General features: G+C 34.5%; 2 protein-coding genes across 2 annotated transcripts; both read right to left on the bottom strand.

Annotated features, from left to right (window-relative positions):
• Positions 1-481: 481 nt before the first annotated feature.
• Positions 482-8,867, bottom strand: LOC132033350 (syntaxin-32). The gene is made up of 5 exons (XM_059423301.1): positions 8,399-8,867; positions 6,828-7,072; positions 6,444-6,616; positions 2,582-2,785; positions 482-1,003 (listed from the first exon to the last, which is right to left on the bottom strand). Exons 1-5 carry the CDS (start codon positions 8,616-8,618, stop codon positions 844-846), a joined length of 1,002 nt encoding a protein of 333 aa, XP_059279284.1. The 5' UTR covers positions 8,619-8,867; the 3' UTR covers positions 482-843.
• Positions 8,868-18,199: 9,332 nt separating this feature from the next.
• Positions 18,200-20,774, bottom strand: LOC132035315 (patatin-like protein 2). The gene is made up of 7 exons (XM_059425586.1): positions 20,508-20,774; positions 20,221-20,405; positions 19,941-20,127; positions 19,460-19,621; positions 19,049-19,351; positions 18,764-18,939; positions 18,200-18,512 (listed from the first exon to the last, which is right to left on the bottom strand). The coding sequence occupies exons 1-7, from the start codon at positions 20,637-20,639 to the stop codon at positions 18,437-18,439; spliced, it is 1,221 nt and encodes a 406-aa protein (XP_059281569.1). The 5' UTR covers positions 20,640-20,774; the 3' UTR covers positions 18,200-18,436.
• Between the last annotated feature and the right edge of the window lie 3 nt (positions 20,775-20,777).

Here is a 20,777-nt window from a genome sequence, read left to right as displayed (position 1 = left end):
AAAAAGAAAAGGCTAGTTGTCTCCATCTTATTTAATGATTAAGGCTTGCCTGAAAGGATTGATGTAGTAATTTGTAGTTTTGCACTAATTGAAACTTGAAAGGATTGATGTAGTAATTTGTAGTTTTGTACTAATTGAAACTTGAAAGGAGTGATGATTAATGCTCTGTGTTTCTTTTATGGATCTTGTTGTTAGTTTCAGCTAACCTACATGGATCTTTCTAATTTCCTAAAGTACTTTGTGTTTAATTTCGAAAAACAGTACATTTCTAGAACATATATATGACTTCTCAGATTTGGCAAACCGTTTTAAAAAGGTACGATGAAGTAGAGCCGTCATGACATCTTTGGGTAGGTTTTAAAAGCAAACTTGAATACTGAAGCTTATCATTGTATTGTGATTCCACATTGAATAAAACAATACAATGACTATTGTATAAAATATGGTATTAACTATTCAGAATTGAAATGACGACCAAACGGAGCATAAAATAATAGTACAAGCTTTTTATACCGGGTACTTTACAGAATTCAAATAATTACCAAATAAAATAATACATATTTTTATACCGGGATAGTTTTGCCTTGTTCTGGTAACCAGATGTGACAGCTTTCAACTTAAAGTGGTGACAAAAACAGAAACCCAGTCCCAATAACCTCACAGGGTAATTACAATAAGCCGCATCTGACGGAAGACAAGGGTGAAAAGATGCCTCAAAATGGAGTTGGTACCAAATTCGAACTTGAAACAACAGTTGAGTCACAAGGGGAGGGAGCAACTTATCTAAAATACAGGATTATTTGTCTTTCTGCATCACACTTTGTCGAATGTTGCCATTGTTCACTATGCCACAAAAGATAGGAAAATCATAAGGAAGAAAATCAACACAAAGAATATCTTAATCATTAGCCACCGATTTGACGAGATGCTATTGAGGTACTTGAGCAGAGCCCCTTGTGCCCCTTCCACATTTGTTAGTGTGTCATCCATGTTCTCATCAATCCTGTGATGGAAACCAAGATATTACTTTCCTGCTAAAAGAATGTGTTACCCACCCCCACCATATCTTGACAAAAATCGTAAATACGGACAATATTGTGAATATCAGTTTAATATCAACAATCAGGTAGTACAAGGTTTTATACACTACAGAGTGACAACAAGAGAAGCAGCAAACTTTAAGTGCAAGGCACCATTTTATAAGATTCTAAATACAGATAGTTCGAAGTATAAGAAACTTCCATCAACTTTCAGACTTTTCTCTAACCAAGTTAGGGATAAAGCAGTAAACCCTTACCTGCTGATAAACATCATATTGAAGATCATTCATGACACTCATGCAATTTGATTTCAAAAATATTATCAATAATGTACAAAAGATTTATTTGTAAGTTAAAAGAAGTGTGCCAAGCATTACATTAATCACAATAGAAAGAGGTGTTATATAAAATGATGGTAGGATTCATTGAGAGTACACGCATGACATTTTATGTTAACCACAAGTAGATGCTTTCTGTGTCAAGAAAACAAGGGAACAATTGAGCACCTTTTTCTTTTATAGAGAATGTTGGGAACTGTTCCTAAATCTCCGTGGTATTAAATGGGTGAAGCCTCAGAATGTGAAAGGCTTGCTGGAAGGTTGGCAGCAGTAGGTGAGATTTGGAGAACTATACAATTGTTTATCTTATAGACAATATGGCTGGAGAGGGAACAAGCTTTCTTTGAAGGGAAGAGAACTCACATTTCCAGAATTAAGGATAGATTTTTACAATATTTGTACTTCTGGTGTAAAAGCAGCTTAATAGATAGTTTGAACCAGTATATGGATTTCTTGGATATGCTAGGAAGAAGAGGGTAGTAGGCTGCTTTTGACTTATGTTGTTTTTGTTTTTTTCCTGTGTCATCTTGGTACCATTTAATAAAATCTCTACCTTATTTTTTTAAAAAAAAAGAACTTCCAAAGCTCAATTTAACATAGAATTTACAACAACAATGGCATGTTATTCCCTTGATCAAATAAACCAACAAATTTGAATATATTTGTCATCCTCCCTTTACCGAGTCAGTGTCAACAAATAGGAAAGATTATCAATTACATATTAATGTTTTTAAGAACTGAGAAGAATTAACCTGCTTCCTCAGACATAAATATGCTATAATATGAAAGACACTAGACTTCTAAATCCTTATAACTAGCGGATGGTCGATGCATGATCTGATCCCAAATTGGATCCTTAATGTTCTCAGACCGAAAGTTCATGCAAAGGTTAAAAATCAACTTTTACCATACAAAATAGAATCAATAAAAGACATCAAAGTACTGATCAGAGTGATAAGTCCAGAACTAGTGATTAGTTTACAAAAATTTAACAAACAAAAAATCCCATCACTTGTCATCATATAATTAACTTTATCATTAGGAGACTACAATGGTGTCAACAGTTGAACAAAGATAACTACATATAAAGCATTGAGATCTCCTAAATCCTTTTATTATTATCATCATCATCATAATTGTTGTTGTAATATTATCTCCTACATCTTTTTATTTTTCAAGTGCTACAACAATTGTCATACAAACCTGATTGCAACCTCTCCCTGCTGAGAAACCAAGGTAGCAAGCTGATTAAAAATGCCGCCCAGCTCATGGATAGTAGACTCAACATTTTGAAGAGCTTCTGCTCTACTCTGCATGTAGCTGTCCTGCAATGGAACCATCTGCTGCTGCTGTTGCTGCTGTTGTTGCTCCTGCAACAATGGCTGTGTGTCTCCATCCCCTTGCTTCCTACAAGAAAGAATTAGGAGGGAAAAAACTTAATGATACTTAAAAACCCCAAAGCTGAGTGTAAAAACAGATGTAGAACAGAATCTGGTTTATCTTAGCTGTTTTTTCCAGATAATGATTACAGTTTGGACAAAGAAAATTAGAAAAGGATGTTTTTTGGGACAAGTAGAAGTAGACAAGGATGCTAATATATAAATTATTTTGTACATTAGAGGAATAGCTTCTCGTTCTGATTTCTCTTTAGTGTACCCATGAGATTCTTATTCGTATAGATGGTTAGCTGTATTTTTGTAGAATATCATATTTTACTGCATGATCTTTACTTTTTGGTATACTGCTCGGCTGCTTGCATACGAGAGTTCTTCCAAATATTTAATAACATTATTCAACTTATTAAAAAAGTGCATGGCCATGTAACTTACAAGTTATAACTACACCTCAATCCCAAGCTAGCTGGGGTCAGGCATATGAATCCGCATAGTCCATTTAGACCCATCTCAATCCAATATTCTATAAATTTAGGTTTCCTAACCCTAAAAGTTCTCTACATTCTCTACTTGCACAAAAATCTCCCAACAAAATAAAAAAGACACTTACCAAATGTTGGACTAATTTGACCGTACCAACAAAATTTGGCCTAAAGCTCAACTAGTTGGGGATCTTTTTCCTCCATTATACTCTATTTTCTAACCCTAAAAGTTCTCTACATTCTCTACTTGCACAAAAATCTCCCAACAAAATAAAAAAGACTCTTACCAAATGTTGGACTAATTTGACCGTACCAACAAAATTTGGCCTAAAGCTCAACTAGTTGGGGATCTTTTTCCTCCATTATACTCTATTTTCTGCCAAGTTCTGCATGGATTTTAAGAGATTGTAGATATCTCAAGATAACTTCCTTTCTATGATTTTAGGTCTAAAACGTCCTGTAACACCTTCAACCAATCATTGTTTCACTACCAGTTCACCTACATCCTCCTTTTCTTCATATTTCTGGGAGTTCAAAAATTGATCTCTAAAGATTGACAAATTTCCAAAATTTGCCTTCTAGGCTCACCTAGGTCCTTTGACTAAGCAGGAACAAGAATAGAACAGGGCAATGTTGTGAATTGATGTATTTCTTTCCGAGAATAGGAGTGGGGAGGAAGCACTCTACAGCTTTATAATTAATACCACCGACCCAACATCCCAATACTTTTTCTCTTAACCACTAGTAGCTGCAGAAAGATAGAATAAGCTGGCACTAACAACCTCAACTAGTGACATGCATATATTTCAATTGCCTACAACATACCTCCAATGGCGATAACTCATCTTGCCCCTGCCGAGTCCCTCAGCTACTATGTTTAGACCTTACAGGGCATCATCTGCCATGGTGCAGTCATCTTTATTGACCATAGCACAAGCACCACCACCCCTCCCTCTATTTTATTTAGCTACCTCAACTTATACTACATTGCTATTTGTTACTTTCTTACAGTTAATAACCATCACATAGCATTGTCATATTCGTCTTTTCTGCCATTATTAATATGGCCAATGCTGCTCCAAATTTACTTGTAGAACAGTATTTTCTAACATATACAATACTTTTTGACCGATCTGTACCATTTTACCAAAATTGTCGCTAAACTATACATTTATTGAACTAATACAAATCTGGCCAGATTAAAAGAGGGAGAGACTTTTGGGCTACCAATGAGGTCAATAATCCATATGGTGTAACTGTCTGGAGGTCAATCAGAGCATGGTGGCCTTTTTTGGAGAGCCAATCTGTTATCAGAGTAAATAATGGCAACAAAACAATCTTTTGGAAGGATAGGTGGCTGGGAAACAGAAGTTTGGAGGAACTATTTCCTGATATGTTTGCTCTGGCACAACATCAGAACAAAACAGTGCTGAAATGTGGTCACCTCAAGGCTGGGATTGACTTTCAGAAGAATGTTGAATGACTGGGAAATACCTAGATTAGTTGAGCTATATACACATTTGGAATCTTTCCAAGGGCTGAAGGATGGAGTGGACTGCTTGTGGTGGACTGGGCATAACAAGGGGCAATACAAAGTGAGCTCAGGCTATAAGATCATGAACATGACTGAGCAACAGACCTCTAACTGGCCTTGGAGACAAATTTGGAAAGCTAAAATACCTCTTTAGGTAGTATGCTTCACCTGGTTGCTAGCCAAAGAAGCTGTTTGGACTCATGAAAACTTGAGAGAGAAGGAATATCTTAGTTTACAGCTATTGCTTATGTGGGGAAGCAGCTGAGACAGTAGGACATCTGTTTTTACACTACAGAATTACTGATCAGCTATGGAAGATTTTTATCAATCTCAGAGGCATTTCTTGGACAATGCCTAGCAAGATTGTAGACACTCTTTCTAGCTGGGAGGAGGCTGGGATTGGGGCAAGGAATAGAAGTTATTGGAGGACCATTCCAGCTTGCATTTGGTGGAGTATCTGGAAAGAAAGGAACTCCAGATGTTTAAAGGATAGGAGTAGCCCTCTACAGAAGATCAAGCAAGACTGTATGTTGCTGCTCTATTTTTGGTGTACAAAGAATCCCTCAGTAGATGCAGAATCAATCCTAGAAGTCCTTTACTCATGCAAGGATTTTCTTTTTCTTAGCATCTTAGTTTTCTTACTTTCTTTTGTAAAGGGGGTTTTCAGTACTACCTAAGTACTGGTCTAGTACAAAGTAGTAACCTGTTCAAAAGGAAAAAAAGAGGGAGAGTGGACGGAGAGAGGGAGAGAGATGCTAAGAGAGATCAAATAGATAACCAACTAATATAGCAAGACCAAAGAATAGTGCACAACGATTCCAATACAGGCAGTTACAGTAACTAGGTGATACGTCAATAGTATATTGATAGAAGATAAATAACGAAATAATGAATTGAAAAATGATATGAATAATAAAAGGAGGCCCAGGGGAAGAAACAGATGAAGGCAGAATAGTGTATGTTAGTGGGGAGAGGCATGGGGAAGCGTGGGTAAGGGGTAGGAGTGCTCTTTAAATTTCTCATGATTTTTAAAGCAAAAGATCATGTGAAACCAAACTTCCTGGAGATCAGCCCCCAATCATTCTTTTACCCAGATATAGATCGAAACTTCCCACCATTAGAACTGTCACCATACCGCATTGGTCTCAACAAGGTGCATGTCCTATTCAATTTCACCAATTTAAGTTTCATGGAAGAAGGGGGTTAATAAAAAAATGGATTTGGTAATGGATTAGACGAATAGTATAATAAAGGTACTTAGGATTATGAACATGTTTGGAGAAGCTATTATCTGGAATGTCCAGTACTTAACTTGGGGAGATAGATTAGGCCATAAGACCAAACAAAAGGTTATTCCCACGACAGGAAGAGCTATCTCCTCTTTCAACCTTTAATTCATGAATCATTTGGAATTTCTTTTTGGCATCAGTGATCATGTCAAGATCACCAAAAGCAAAGGTTGGAAAGAAGAACAGACTCCTTAAATTTCATCTCCTCTTTTGAATAAGTTAAAATCATTTGTATTAAAAATATAACAAGCAAGATGTTCCAAAATTACAAGAGAAACTCATGGCTGCTGACCAAGCATCTGTTCAGTTATAGCAGGCCTGTGAGGCATGAACTACCAAGATGGTGTAAAAGAGTTTCATCCTCACCTTGGAAATAACTGAGAAGAAGAAGGTGAACCATTAGCCCAAGGAGGAGGGCTGGCTGGTGTATTAGCAGTATTCCTTGAAGCTAGTGGACGTTGGCGCATAAATGGATTTGAAGCTTCTTTGGTAGCTGATGAAGAAAACAACTGTCTTCTGTTCTCATGAACCTTCATATTCTGGAAACAGAAATCCAAGAAAATGGAAATGACTATAATGACGTGTATTTTTATACTGTTAACGACAAAAAAGTTGAAGGAGACAATGTAGTAACCAAAAGAAAAAAAAAAGTAAATAGAAGCCTTCACTAACTTGAGACTCACAAAAGATATATTTGAGTAAGAAAACAGGCTAATAACGAAGATAAAACCAGCATATAACTGATCTCACCTCTGTCCGCATGGTGAGTACTTCTTTGAAGTCCTTAGTGGCAGTCATCAGTCTGTTCTTCAAGTCATCTACAACAGTAGTCGAATGACTAGTGGTATCACTATTACCACTTTCACTGCGAGCATTAGAGTGAAGCTGGAGATCTACTACAGCAGAGTTAAGTGCTGTAATATCTTGCTTGATAACTGCAGTCAGCTCCTGGATTTCTGTAGTCGGATCATCAAAAACGGAAGTCCTTTTTGCCACTGCAGTGAGACATATGACACTATTAGATAAATATCAGAAACCTTGGCCCTGATTATTAATCACAACATAAACAAGTGTCAAAGAGCCAAGGCCCCGGTGTACTAAACCACATAATATGTAAAATATAAGGGTCGACATCTAGTGACTACAATTTGCATCTTCTCTATTATAGTTTGACAACAAACCAAAGCATAAATGGTCAGGTTTGTAGGCACAACAACGTCCAGGGAGGGACTGCAGTATTAATACATAAACTTGAACAAGAAAAGCCATTATGGTCCTTGCCAGGACTACAGAAGATGGTTATACTTAGCTGCTCATTACCCAAATTCTCTTTGGCATCCATAAAAAAGGTCAGTTTCCCAAGTTTGCAACTCTATTTCCTTTTACATGAATTTATAACAGGCAGAGGACCGTGCTTAAATCCCGCCATCTAAACAATCACACAAACAAATGGGACATAGAATTGAGTTCTTAATACAAGATAGATATCCAACAATTAAATGGAAAGTGTATGAGAGACTAAGCGCCCGTTTGACCGTGGATGGTTTTCACTTTTTTCCAGAATTTAATTTCAGAAAACATTTTGGACATAGAATTGTTACAATTTTCCGGAATTCGAAAAACCCCGAGAAGCTGTTTTCACAATTTCCACTGCAAATCACTCACAAAAAAGTCAAAAATAACTCGAATTTGTATTCACGTCCAAACACAACTCCTATTTCCAAATACCATTTTCAACTTGAAAACAAATACTACAGCAATTTTTTCCAAATTTCACAATTCTTATGTCCAAAGGCCCACTAAGACATATTATAATTGCAATTTTCCTCCTCTCCAAAACAAAATAAATAAATAAATAAGGGAAAATTACGCTCTGTGTCTATTTTTGAAAATATTTATGTCACGTAGCCCGTACTTCGTGCACAATAATTTTCAAAAGCTGTACCCAAATAACATACTCATTAAGTTTAGTGAGACAAGATTGACTTACATTTTTAATTTTAGCTTCGCAATGCAAACAATCTGGCAAACAAATGGGATATAGAATGAAATTCTTAATACAAGATAGATATTCAAAAATTAAATCAAAAGTGCTTGAGAGACTAAGACATACTATAATTGTGATTTTCCTCATCTCCAAAATAAAATATTATAATGAGACAAAATTGACTTAAATTTTGCTAGCTTCGCAATGCAAACAAATGGGATATAGATGAATTCTTCATACAAGATAGATATTCAAAAGCAGTTGAGAAATTAATTATAATTGAAATTTTGCTCCTCTCCAAAATAAAAGAATAGATGAGACAAAATTGGCTTACATTTTGCTAGTTTTGCAAGCTTCTGTGAAGTTTGATGTATTCCGTAACCGATTTTTGAGGCTCGTTTATTGAACTCGGATTGCACAGCGATAGTATTCCTTTGTTCCGAAGAACTGGTGCTAATCGGCCCGTTCTGAAATGACTTTTTTAACCTTTCGGATATACTCTGAAACTCTTGAGTCCGATCTCGTATTGACGCACTCGCTACTTTCACAGGCATTTTCAATAACAAGTGTAGATCGGAGATCAAATCGACGATTTTACAAACCGATTGGATCGGATCTCTGCGAACCCTAGAATTGCGAGATCCACAAATCTTCTCCGAATGACGATTTTGAAAACCCTAGATCTTGCGGAGAGATACAGTGATTGTTGAGATTGTAGATCAGATGAGGAACGTTGAGGGGACGAGCGACACCATTTGAGCTGACGGGCAGTTTTGATGGTTTTATCCGAACCCCAATATTTTAACCCAATATGAGCCAAAGAGTATTTCTAAAAGGAAGAATTCAACTAAGTAGCAAACATTTACATTGTATTTACGAATACATAGTTATAGTTTCAAAAAATTATGAAACCTAGCTATATTTTGGGTCTTGTAGCAAATATATAAGACACAAGGGTAATTGTATGCGCTGATACAGTACGCGTTGTTACAGTTCTTTCACGCGAATTCAGCATACCCGTCTGATACAGGTGATACGCACCCTATACTTTTGATATACACCATCTGGTACAGCTGATACTTGGCTAGTACAGTTTTTCTGTCTAATATAACAATTATAGCTACGTTTAGAAAATATACAAACTGTAATTATGTTTCGTAACTACGCTCTAAACTATAGATGTTTATGAAACTTTCTCATTTATAAAACTTGTTATGTGCCATCGCTTTTAGTTTTACACTATCATGGAAGAGGCATTGGCAAAATTCTAAGAATTTCGAATAGGATAATACAATATTTAGTTGGATGGATCAAAAAGTAATTCTTCCATAGTTAAAAGCACAACATTTATCTATTATCCATATAGAAAAAATAATGCCTTCAACAAACATTAAAGTAATAAAAAAAATCTTAATTTAAACACATGACAATTTAAGAGCACTAGTTGCAATTTTTTTTTTAAAAAAAAACTTTCAAACACTTACCCAACTATAGCACTTTAAGACTATATTTTGTTGGATGATTGATTTGAATAATTTAATAAAATAGTCACTGAGTCCCACCCAGTGACCTTGCTTTAAAAAAAAAACTATAGCACTTTAAGCCAAAGAATAGCATCCTTCTGATATAGGTGATACGCACCCGATACTTTTGATACGCACCGCCTGATTCAGCTGATACTTGGCTAGTACAGTTTTTCCGTCTGATATAACAATTATAGCTACAATTAGAAAATACACAAACTGTAATTATGTTTCGTAACTACGCTCTAAACTATAGATGTTTATGAAACTTTCTCATTTCTAAAACTTGTTGTGTGCCATCGCATTTAGTTTTACGCTATTATGGGGGAGGCATTGGCAAAATGCTAAGAATTTCAAATAGGATAATACAATATTTAGTTGGATAGATTAAAAAGTAATTCTTCCATAGTTAAAAGCGCAACATTTATCTATTATCCGTATATATATATAAAATAATGCCTTCAACAAACATTAAAGTAATAAAAAAAAAATTAAGATTTAAAAAAAAAAAAAAAAAAAAAAAAGAAGACACATGACAATGTAAGAGCACTAGTTGCATTTTTTTTAATAAAACTTTCAAACATTTACCCAACTACAACACTTTAAACCAAAAAATAGCGTCCTTTCATTTTAGGCTCAATTTATATATATATATATATATATATATATATATATATATATATATATATATATATATATATATATATATATATATATATATTTTGAAAATCCAAAATTAAAAGAAGTAGTTAAACTTTGCTTGGTTGCGTAAGATTTGAATCAACTAAGAGCCCGTTTGGCTTAGCTTATAAGTTGGTGAAAGCTATTTTCAGCTTTTTTGAGTGTTTAGCTGGCCAGCTTATAAGCCATTTTGTGCATAAAATAAAGGGCAATTGGCGCGGATGCCCCTCTTTTGGGCTGGTCTTTAGATTTTGCCCCTCAAAATGGTGGTCTTTAAGTATTGCCCTTCCGAGCAAAAGCAACACAGTAAAAAGACCTTACTACCACTAAACGTTACATATAAAAGCCGAGAAACCTACCATTGTTCAAATCCTTCTTTCATATCGTTAACCCAACCTTCGTTCCCAATTTTTGACATTATTCAAATCGCTGTTTCAAGCCAGATTTCTCCATTGATTTTGCTGTTACAACATCAGTAAAAGGTATAAATTTTAATTCAACTCAATTTAACGATTTTCTTGAGTTTAGATTTGTTAATATTTGGAAAAAAAATCATCTTCTAAGACCTGATTATTAGGAGACAGTTGATATACAATTCAGATTGGACGTTGCGCATGATAAAATTACTCAGTAAAATAGAATTGATTGGATTTATTGCTTTGTTCTAATTTTAATTAGTTTATACTTTCCTTAAATTAGTAGACAATGCTCATTAACTTGAAATTGTAATTATAGTAAATTCAATTTAAATCAGGCAATGCTTATCGATTTAAACTTGAATTAAGGCAAACTGTGTACAACTTTTGTACAAGTATGCCGGACGAGGCAGAAGTTCAATTTATTTAGGAGTACATTATGCCGTTAGAGGCAAAGTTCATTATCATAAGCAAAACAAAAAGTACTTATGTCGCAGGAGGCAAAAGTTCAATTTACAAAAGAGTAGAGTATGCCGTTACCGGCAAAGTTCTGAACAAACTTCAGAACAAGTATGCCGGAGAAGGCAAAAGTTCTGGTTTATATAGAAGTATAAATTAGTCCATTTTAAATTGGAATAACTGTTGCAGGGATTTGATTTAAATTAGATGAAGATAGAAGAGGTTTTTCAGTTTTTTTTTTTTTTAACCAAACACAGTTACTGCATAAGCAAAACAAAAAGTACTTATCTTGGGAGGAGGCAATTCAATTTACAAAAGAGTAGAGTATACCGTTACTAGCAAAGTTCTGAACAAACTTCATAACAGGTATGCCGGAGAAGGCAAAAGTTCTGGTTTATATAGAAGTATAAATTAGTCCATTTTAAATTGGAATAACTGTTGCAGGGATTTGATTTAAATTGGATGAAGATAGAGGAGGTTTTTTAATTTTTTTTTTTTTAACCAAAAACAGTTACTGCATTATTATAAGCAAAACAAAAAGTACTTATGCCGGAGGAGGCAAAAGTACAATTTCCAAAAGAGTAGAGTATGCCATTACAGGCAAAGTTCTTAACAAACTTCTGAACAAATATGCCGGAGAAGACAATAGTTCTAGTTAGAAGGCAATTAAGTAAAATTCCACAAAACTAAAGAAACTTAAACTTCATTAACATCCATTTAAATATATATGTCCACAAAACATAAAATCCTAACTTCATAAGTACCAAACTACCATCATCAGTTCTAATTTCCTGTGTACCCATTCCAAATTGCCCCATCATCAATTTGACCGGTGTCTTTGGAATAGCCTCACCTTACAAATCGTAATTCTCTTCGTAGATCATCATTTTCTCTACTTAGAGCACGATAGAAAGAGCCCTCGTAAAAATCTATGTCTCTTTTGATATCAGCAATTCCTTGAGTAATTTGCGAATTTGCAATATTAGGATGGATTTGGTTATGAAGATGGGCATGTTCATGTGCTTGCCCATGGCCACCATTACCATGTACAATTTGTTGATTTTGGTTCATTTTGTATGTGAATATATCTGGTTTTCAGAAGTAAAGTGTTTTTTTTTCTTCTTCCAAAAGTTGTGTTGGTTTATATAGAAGTATAAATTAGTCTATTTTAAATTGGAATAATTGTTGCGGGGATTTGATTTAAATTGGATGAAGATAGAGGAGGTTTTTCAGTTTCTTGGAAATAACTGTTGCACCTATTGGAATTATTTGGAAGAAGAGTCAGTTTTTTCGTTTATCATTTTTGTTTTTAGCAGAAACAGTTATTCCATTTTTGAAGAATGCGGTAGAAAGGCGTAACTTGTTTACAAAATGGTAGAGTATGCCGTTTGAGGTATACTTCATGACTTTACATACAAAGTCTGCTGGGAAGGGCAGAACTTAAATTTTCAAAAAGAACAACTTAAATACATTGCATTTTGATTTTTTCTCAAATGAATCTCTCTTTGTGCAAGAAGTTTAACAAAAAATGGCACTAAGATGCATCTACATAGCCTTCAACGGCAAATAGGACGCCGCCTACAATTATGTCAATCATGAAACCAAGCTAATACTTGTCAACGATGGTGTAAATTTTCAACAATTCACTCAATGAGATATTTGCGGGGCATACACAAGATACTCAGCAAAAAGAGGCCCAACATATGGTTTGACACCAGTAAGAAAACATCCAAAGGGATGCGTGTAACAAATGACATTGATCTTCACACTTGCTTGTACTTGCTCAACAACAATAACAACTTCAAAAATTTCCGTTTCATATTAGAGTTCAATTCAACTGATGCGGAGCACAACCCATTACAAGAACATCATAATGACTCTGTCCTAATAACAGAAGGGCAAACTATAGAGGAAATTGACAGACAACTCTGCATTGCATATGAAGAAGACATGTCTGAAGTTGGCTTGCATGACGAACAACACAGCCCTATAGGACAGAACCTTGCGATTCCACATGAGCAGAGTGAGATAGTAACTCCTAACGTACATCTGAGCAACTGCAATGGCAACCACCTGTTATACCCTATTTTAATCGGAGTCAAAATAGTTTACAACATCCGGGTAATTCTGGGGTTAATTAAAGTAAGGGAGTCGCCACCTAATTATTTATGGTGAATTAGGGCACCTAAGGTTATTTAAAGTGTTTATCTAAAGTTAACTCCGTTTTAAAGTCTACGAAACTTAAGGTTCTAGGTAAGGGTTCAATTAATCTAGAGGGAAGGTATTAGGCATCCTCTAAGATCCATTAATAATGGTTAACCGAATAGGACTTAGGTAAATTAATTAGGCTAAGTGTAAAGTATAGATATATACAGATGCTAGATATCAAATTGATATTTTGTTATGAAAATCCATTTTAGTAAAGACCTAAAATGATTTTATAAGCACACAAAGACTCTTCTCTGTTAAATTCAATATAGCCTCATGTTATTGACCTAAAAAAAATCATTTATATTCGGAGTTGATGACCAAAAGAAAACGTTTATATTTGAAGAAAAACTGATTTTTGTTAGCAAGAAAGAGGGCTAATTTATAAAATATGTTTTCTTGGCGTAAACACTTAAACTCGACTTAAGGGATAAAGTTATCAGAACATGCCATCGGCTGATTGCCCGCTCAAACTTATCATCTTTTATCTAAATGTCATGTTCCATCTAGAAAGGGGAATAATCGATTGATCTCTAAGGCAAACTCAAATGAAGCTTAGTCTTAAATTGTAGCAGCTTCGGTCTTAGCAAACAACCATACAAACAGATGTTAGTCACACCAAACATATAAATAAAATGTCGGAGAATGAAAATGAAATGACGAAGATGATATAACAGGTTAAAAGACATTTTGACTTTCACAAGAGATTGAGATGTTCCGTGATTTTCGGCTCAAGTAAGATTGGGCGCAGACGGTGAACGGTACGCGGACTCCATAAGCGGTGTCATTGAGTCTCAAAGTGAAACTCTTCGGCTCCGGTTGTACATGCGAAAGAAAAGAAAAATGTAAAGGATTAGAAAGAAAACCCGATTAAAATAATTATAGAGGATAAAGAAGAAAATTAAAGACTTATGCTTGTGATCAAGTGAAGAACGCAACATTTTACCCACAAACCCACTGCCATAATGGCAGATGATGGATTTTAAGGTTAGAAAACAAAGGAATGCGTCTATTTAGTATGGAATGTAAATTAAAATGGACAAATATGAGTTCTTGATTCTTCTGTATACGAGCGGTCAAACACATATTAGTGCATACTTGCGAATTGGCATCTGGATAACATTCATTCTTGAAACTAAATATATTGCCATGTAAACTAAAGCTGAAAAAACAGTAGCATTTCATCCATTGCACATTAGATAACTTAGTTTGACCCAGTCTAACACAGTTTAACTCAAATTAACCCTCTTATCTTATAACAAACTAAATCAACCAAGCATGCTGCTAATGTATTAACAATCACCAACAAGATTCATATTGATCTACCTAGTCATGAATGAGGAAAAATCGAAACTATCAATACTGACAGCTAACCCCAACATATTAAAGCACACTTGCTACCAAACAAGCATAGCCATTTTATTATACTAGCGTATGAACATACTTCGCAGAATCGCAAACTGAACTCAACATTATAATATGCTAAATCATACGGACAGTGATCCAAGCTAACACATAGTAATTAAGAAAACTGAAAACGCCAAAATAACGAAGAAAAGGAGAATCCACGGACCTTTCCCGGGTACAGTGAACTGGGATGCGGAGGTCTCGGATCTGTGCTCGAACTCGAACGAACCCGAATCCGCCTAAAGTAACTAAAGTTTCAAACCGAAAAAGTGAAAATAGAGTAATGCATTGGCTGTTTTTTTTTTTTTTTTTTTTTTTTTTTAAGAGTGAGGCTATCTTTTGATGATAATTTTCAGTGAGGATGAACAAAAACAGGACACAAAGGGATTTTGTTTTTTTCCAAGCATAGAGGGTCGCAGCTCTCCAAAAAGATCCCCCCAAAAATCTCTCCCTTCCCCCTTTTCGGCTATGACTTAAAGATGTATTTATAGGCTAAGTCTAGGGTTTCGTTTTGTTCGAATTTTAGGCGGGATTTGAAATCAAATTCGTTCCAAAATCAGAACGTTGGGCTTGATTCACGTGATTCGATTCGGTGTTACTGAAAATGGTTCGACCATTTGTGATCTGTGAGGATAGACTCATGTTTGAAGCTAGAAGAGGGATCTCTTTCTCTGTCAACGACAGAGCTCAGATAAAGTAGACGTTTGGACGTTTTCTTGTGTGGAAATGGGTAGGCAAAACTGCCATGGTTGAAAGAATGGTCAAGGTTTGCTAAAATGAGGAAAGGGACGAGTGAAGGGGTGATGAGATGCGGCTGTGGAAAGGAGAAAGAGATTAGGGTATCATTTGCTTGGTCTTTGTTCAAAATGAAGACCAAGGTTTAGGAAAATAAACGATTGGGCCAATCGGGTCGGGTAAATTGGTGGGCCGGTCCGGGTAAATTGGGTAGTGGATGATGATTTGGGCTGGTCGGTTAAGTGATGAAATGGGCTGGGTCCGTTTGGTCCGAATTTTGGGATTGAAATATCCTTTTCCTTGTATTTCTTTTGGCTTCTAAATAAGATCAAATATATTATGTAAACTCATTATTATAGTTTTAAAATGTTGTTACTTTGAAGGGGCAAAAAGTCTTTAATTCTTGAGATTCTATCTTGAAGCTTCAGAAATCAATTTAAAGCAGAAAAGTATATCCAAGGAAGCTTTTGGAGCTTACAAGATGGATAAGGCTCAAATGCCTAGTTTGATCAGAATGAGGAAAGCAAAAACTTCACATCCAAGTTGATCGTCATGTTCCATAGGGTCTCACTTTTTATACCAACCGTCCTTTTGCCAAATAATATGCACACCTCTACAGGTCGATCCTAACCATATTTTTTGCCAGTGATCAGTCTAAGTGTATAGGGTAGTGCATCATCCTTCTTTATGTAGTTAGGTACCTTGGTTTATGCTAAAATTTAATTGATTAAAGCAAGATTTCAACCGTCCTCCACAAAGTGTGGAGATATTTTTTGGAATATAGACAACTCTTTCAAAATACACAATTATCAATTGAATAATGGGGTCTATATATGTGAATTAGAAAGCATCATAACTGGAAAAAATGAAAAATATCACCAATTGAATAATGGGTTCTATTTCTGCGTAGGAAAAAAAATTAAGTGGGAAAAATAATCGGTTAAATAAGAAAAGATATTTTACTGCGTAGGAAAAGTAAAATAGGAAGAGAGAGAGAAAATAATTTTAATATATTTATGGATATGTAAATCATGATTAGGGCCTTGCTTTAGTCAATTAAATCTTAACCATGTTTCTTCAATGATTACTTGTAAAAATGGAGATTTAAATGGAGAGGAGCCCAATCCTAAACTTTAATCCCACCACAGGTGATTTTTTTACCTGATCCGTTTTCGACCAACCTAAAATATGAAAGAGCCGAGTTTTGATCCATTTTAGTCTAGATTAGTATATGTACTATAACTTTTCGCCGGTTATCTCTTTTTGAGACACTTCATTTTCTTTTTAGACATCTCAGTCTAATGCTTTGTTTTTAACACTTAAAAAAAGTATGAAAAAAATCTAAATGATGACTCAGAAATAGGATGCTTGTATCAATCAGCGGGAGAAAAAAAGGGGGGTCCAATTCATGATAAGGAAACGAAAAGAAAAGCAATTACACCACCAAAAAAAAAAAAAAAAAAAAAATGGGAAAAAGAAAGGGATGGATCTGAATTTCGTCAAAGCATCTGAAGTACATCAGAAGTCAACCTCATGACTTTTCTTAAAAATTTATACTATAGTAGTTCAGTAGTATAATAACCAATAGGAAAGTATAATAAGTAAAGAGAATTTGAAAGAGTAGTCCGCCAAATCATTTGAATATATAGAAAGAAGTCCTAGTCAAAACAAGCAAGAAATATTAAACACTATTGTTTATTCTACTTATTGCACGCTTGAGGCTTAATTTGTTAATTTAAAAAATCAAAATGGCTCGAAATTTGATCCATAGTGATAAGTGCGAGGTTTTCTTGTTGACTTGAGAAATCATCGGTCAATAATCAAGAATGTTCTTCAATACTGCAACATTAATTTTGTCTATCCTTTAACTTGAAGCAATATTTAAAATTTATAAGATATGATCACGATGGATATGATCCACGTCTCCACAATACTGTAACTGCTTATTCAAAAAGTTGATTTTTCTTAAGTATTTAAATTAATATATTTGGCGTTGAATTCTGGTACTTGTGTGCCACAAGTAGAATAATTAGTGGATATGTGTATTATTTGGAGCGAAAATATTGAAGGCCAAAATATTTCATAATCTCCTTCGTTAAAATAATTATAGTATTGAGCTAAGAGAACAAAATCGAAATACTTTTTACTACTATATATAGTTGTTGAGTTCTCTTGATATGAAGAAAAAGCTTAGTGAAATGGCAAAGAGTTCAAAAATTACTTTAGATAACAAGTTCGAATTCATATGTAATATTTTATTTATTTTTTAAAATCTCCTTGTATAAATTCCTAACTTTCCCACTGCCTCCATAGATGCTAAGAACGATGATCAAGTCTCCATAAGTTGGAGATTGGTTTGAGATAATATTCCCTCCATATGTGTTTAATCTACTAAAATTGATATGCTAGTTAAAATAGAGCCTCAGAAAGTTGATTTTTTTTTTAATCAAGCTAATATTTGTATATTAAGTGGGAATTTAGCATAAAACTACCCTTTAATATGGTAGAAGATACATATTTAGGAATAACTAGTTTGGTAACTGGTAATCAAACCCATACTATTGTAATTGAAGTGGTGACATACGTCTCCCATTGTGTGCTAGCTTTAAGAAAAAGTTAAATTTTGTTTTTACTAGTTTAAGTAATCTATTGGAAACTCAACTGGGACACCGTAGCATATGGTTTAAAAATGCTGCTGATTGTTCCAAAATAGTTTTAAGACTTTGGCCAGACAATAAAGAATATTAATAAGTAAGACGAATTTTGTACAAAGTACAGACAATATATACCTATCTACAGAGCATTTCTTACATAGAGGTCATGAATATGAATGATGATGAATACACTTCTATACTAGTACTATATAGTCTATATACAAAGTAATAAATCGAATTTTACGAAGTTAGTACCCTATGCCTAATATTCCCCAAAATATAGGAACTTTTATTTTGAGACTTTTTTGATAAGTGGCGATCTTGACTCACGAAGTCTTCTTTCGTTGACCAATAATGTTGCAAACCTGTCACCAAAAAAGATTTTAATGATTTAATGTATAATTTCAATTTCTTATATTTAGATACTACAACATAGCAGTAAGACACAAAAATATATTATGCTATTAATGAATACATGGTTAAATCGATGCTTAATGTCACAAAGGACAAAGGGCCTTTTCTAACACATTTTTTTGTTGTCCAATAATAGCGTAATTTTGTTTTCAAATATTTGACATACTTCCCATTTTATTTTCTCAAAGTTGTGATAATATACCTCTTAAGGGCTTCCTCATTAGTGCCTCCTTTAGGAATTGGTTCTGTCAAACCTGTTTCCAAATTTACCCTTGAAAGTGGCTTCTTCAATAAATTTTCTCCTATTTCTACTAGCCTCTCCAAATTTTCCTTTGTAGCCACATCCACTGAAGCTTCTGTCCCACTCAATTCATCCTCCTGTTATTAATTTCAACGATCAAAAAATTTATTAATCAACCATTACCTATTAAAATCCTTCCAAAAAGAAAAGAAGGATAATAATATGACACAAGAAAATGATACGTACTTGAATTCGAAGGTAACTATTTTCACTATGAAAAGCTTGAAAAACAACAGAATTATGGTAATCAACCATATCAGCACTTGATTGAGTGAATACTTCGACCAGTGGTGTGGAACCTTTGTGAAATAACCAATCGACAATACCCCATTTGGCTGCCATGGATGAATTATATTTTTGTTCACATTTTGCAGCTCCTGTTCCTATTGATATTACAAGGAAACGCCCATAATCCAGGGGGTTTATTGGGAAGAAATCTAGGTTGTCCTTTAAAATTTCTTTGCTTACTTCCGATATTGCAACCAAACACTGAAAAACAACATGCCAACATATTTTTAAAAATATTAAAATATTAATTAAAAAATTACATTAAAAGTATATACAAGTTAATTTTTTTGTATTCATAAATTGTAGTACCGGATTATTTGCAGCAACACCACCATCAATGAGATGATGTTCTCTAACGTTGCCTTTGCTATCTTCAACTTTGAAAGAATGAGCAGGAAGATAAGTAGGAGCTGCTGAGGTACTAATACAAACATCGGACATCTTTGCATCATAACATGCAGATTGTTTCGTCTGCAACCAAATAATCAAGTTCCCATTTGGTTAAGAACTAAATCACTACTAAAAAAACAGAATTAGCGACATGCAAATTTTGTAGCTAAACAACAAAATCGGCTGCTAATCCTATTTAGTGATGGATTAGTAACGGATTATCATTAAATTCTGTTAGCTATCAGCAATATAGCGACAGATCAATGACGAAATCTGTAGCTAATTCCTAAAATTGTAGTGAATATTGGAGTAGCACTTTAAAGGAAACACGTATACACGTTTGCGTCAAACTAATTAATATGATTAAGTACTGAATTAAGATGGACTTAGGAAGATGTACCTCATAAGTGGAGAAAATGGTAGGTTGCAACTTCTTGATATCAAAAGTAGGAATAACAACGTTAGTGATAGTGTTACTAAGGCGAGTATCTTTCAATTTTTCCCTGATGACGTCATGCAGGTACTTGCCATCGTATTTTGGTCCTATTAGAGTTTGCACTATATTCCCAATTGGAGCAAATAAACCGCTGCATGTTTGTGAGTTCAACAAATTAAAATTGTAGTTTAGCCTTAGTACAAATAAAAGGAAACACTAGAGAATAAATTATGCAAATGTATACCACTTCTTTTGTGGAAAAATCTTTGGACAGTGCTCTAAGTAGAATGGAGTAATATCTCTGGCAGCATAAAGTGGACGATTATTTTCGTCGGGAGCCGTTAGCATGGCCGTTACAAGGCCACCGGTGCTCGTTCCAGCAATCACGTCAAAGTAATCTGCAAGTCTTGCATCCTTTCCATCCAACTCCTGCAAATTTAGTACTATCAGTTTTATTTGCCATGCGTACAAAAATTAGGATAAAAGAGGAGCATCCGCATCATTATATATAATATATAAAAGAAAATTGACCTGAAGTTGGGATTCAAGAAAACTTAGGATAGTAGCTGGAATAATTCCTCGAATGCCACCTCCATCAATACTAAGAACAGTGATCAAATCTCCGTAAGTTGGAGGTTGGATTTGAGATGCTTTTCTCTCCATTTCTGATGATTTAATCTTCTAAACTGATATTCTAATCAAAAGAAGGTAACAAATCTGATTCTAGATGAATAATATAAGAGCTACAAAGCTTGTCGACAAAGCTGTTGAACTTATGAATTGTGTGTACTATGAGAATAT

This window comes from Lycium ferocissimum, chromosome 10 (assembly GCF_029784015.1).
Source record: "Lycium ferocissimum isolate CSIRO_LF1 chromosome 10, AGI_CSIRO_Lferr_CH_V1, whole genome shotgun sequence".
NCBI lineage: Eukaryota > Viridiplantae > Streptophyta > Magnoliopsida > Solanales > Solanaceae > Lycium > Lycium ferocissimum.
The sequence above is the reverse complement of the archived record's forward strand: the minus strand, read 5'-3'. Positions and strand labels throughout refer to the sequence as shown.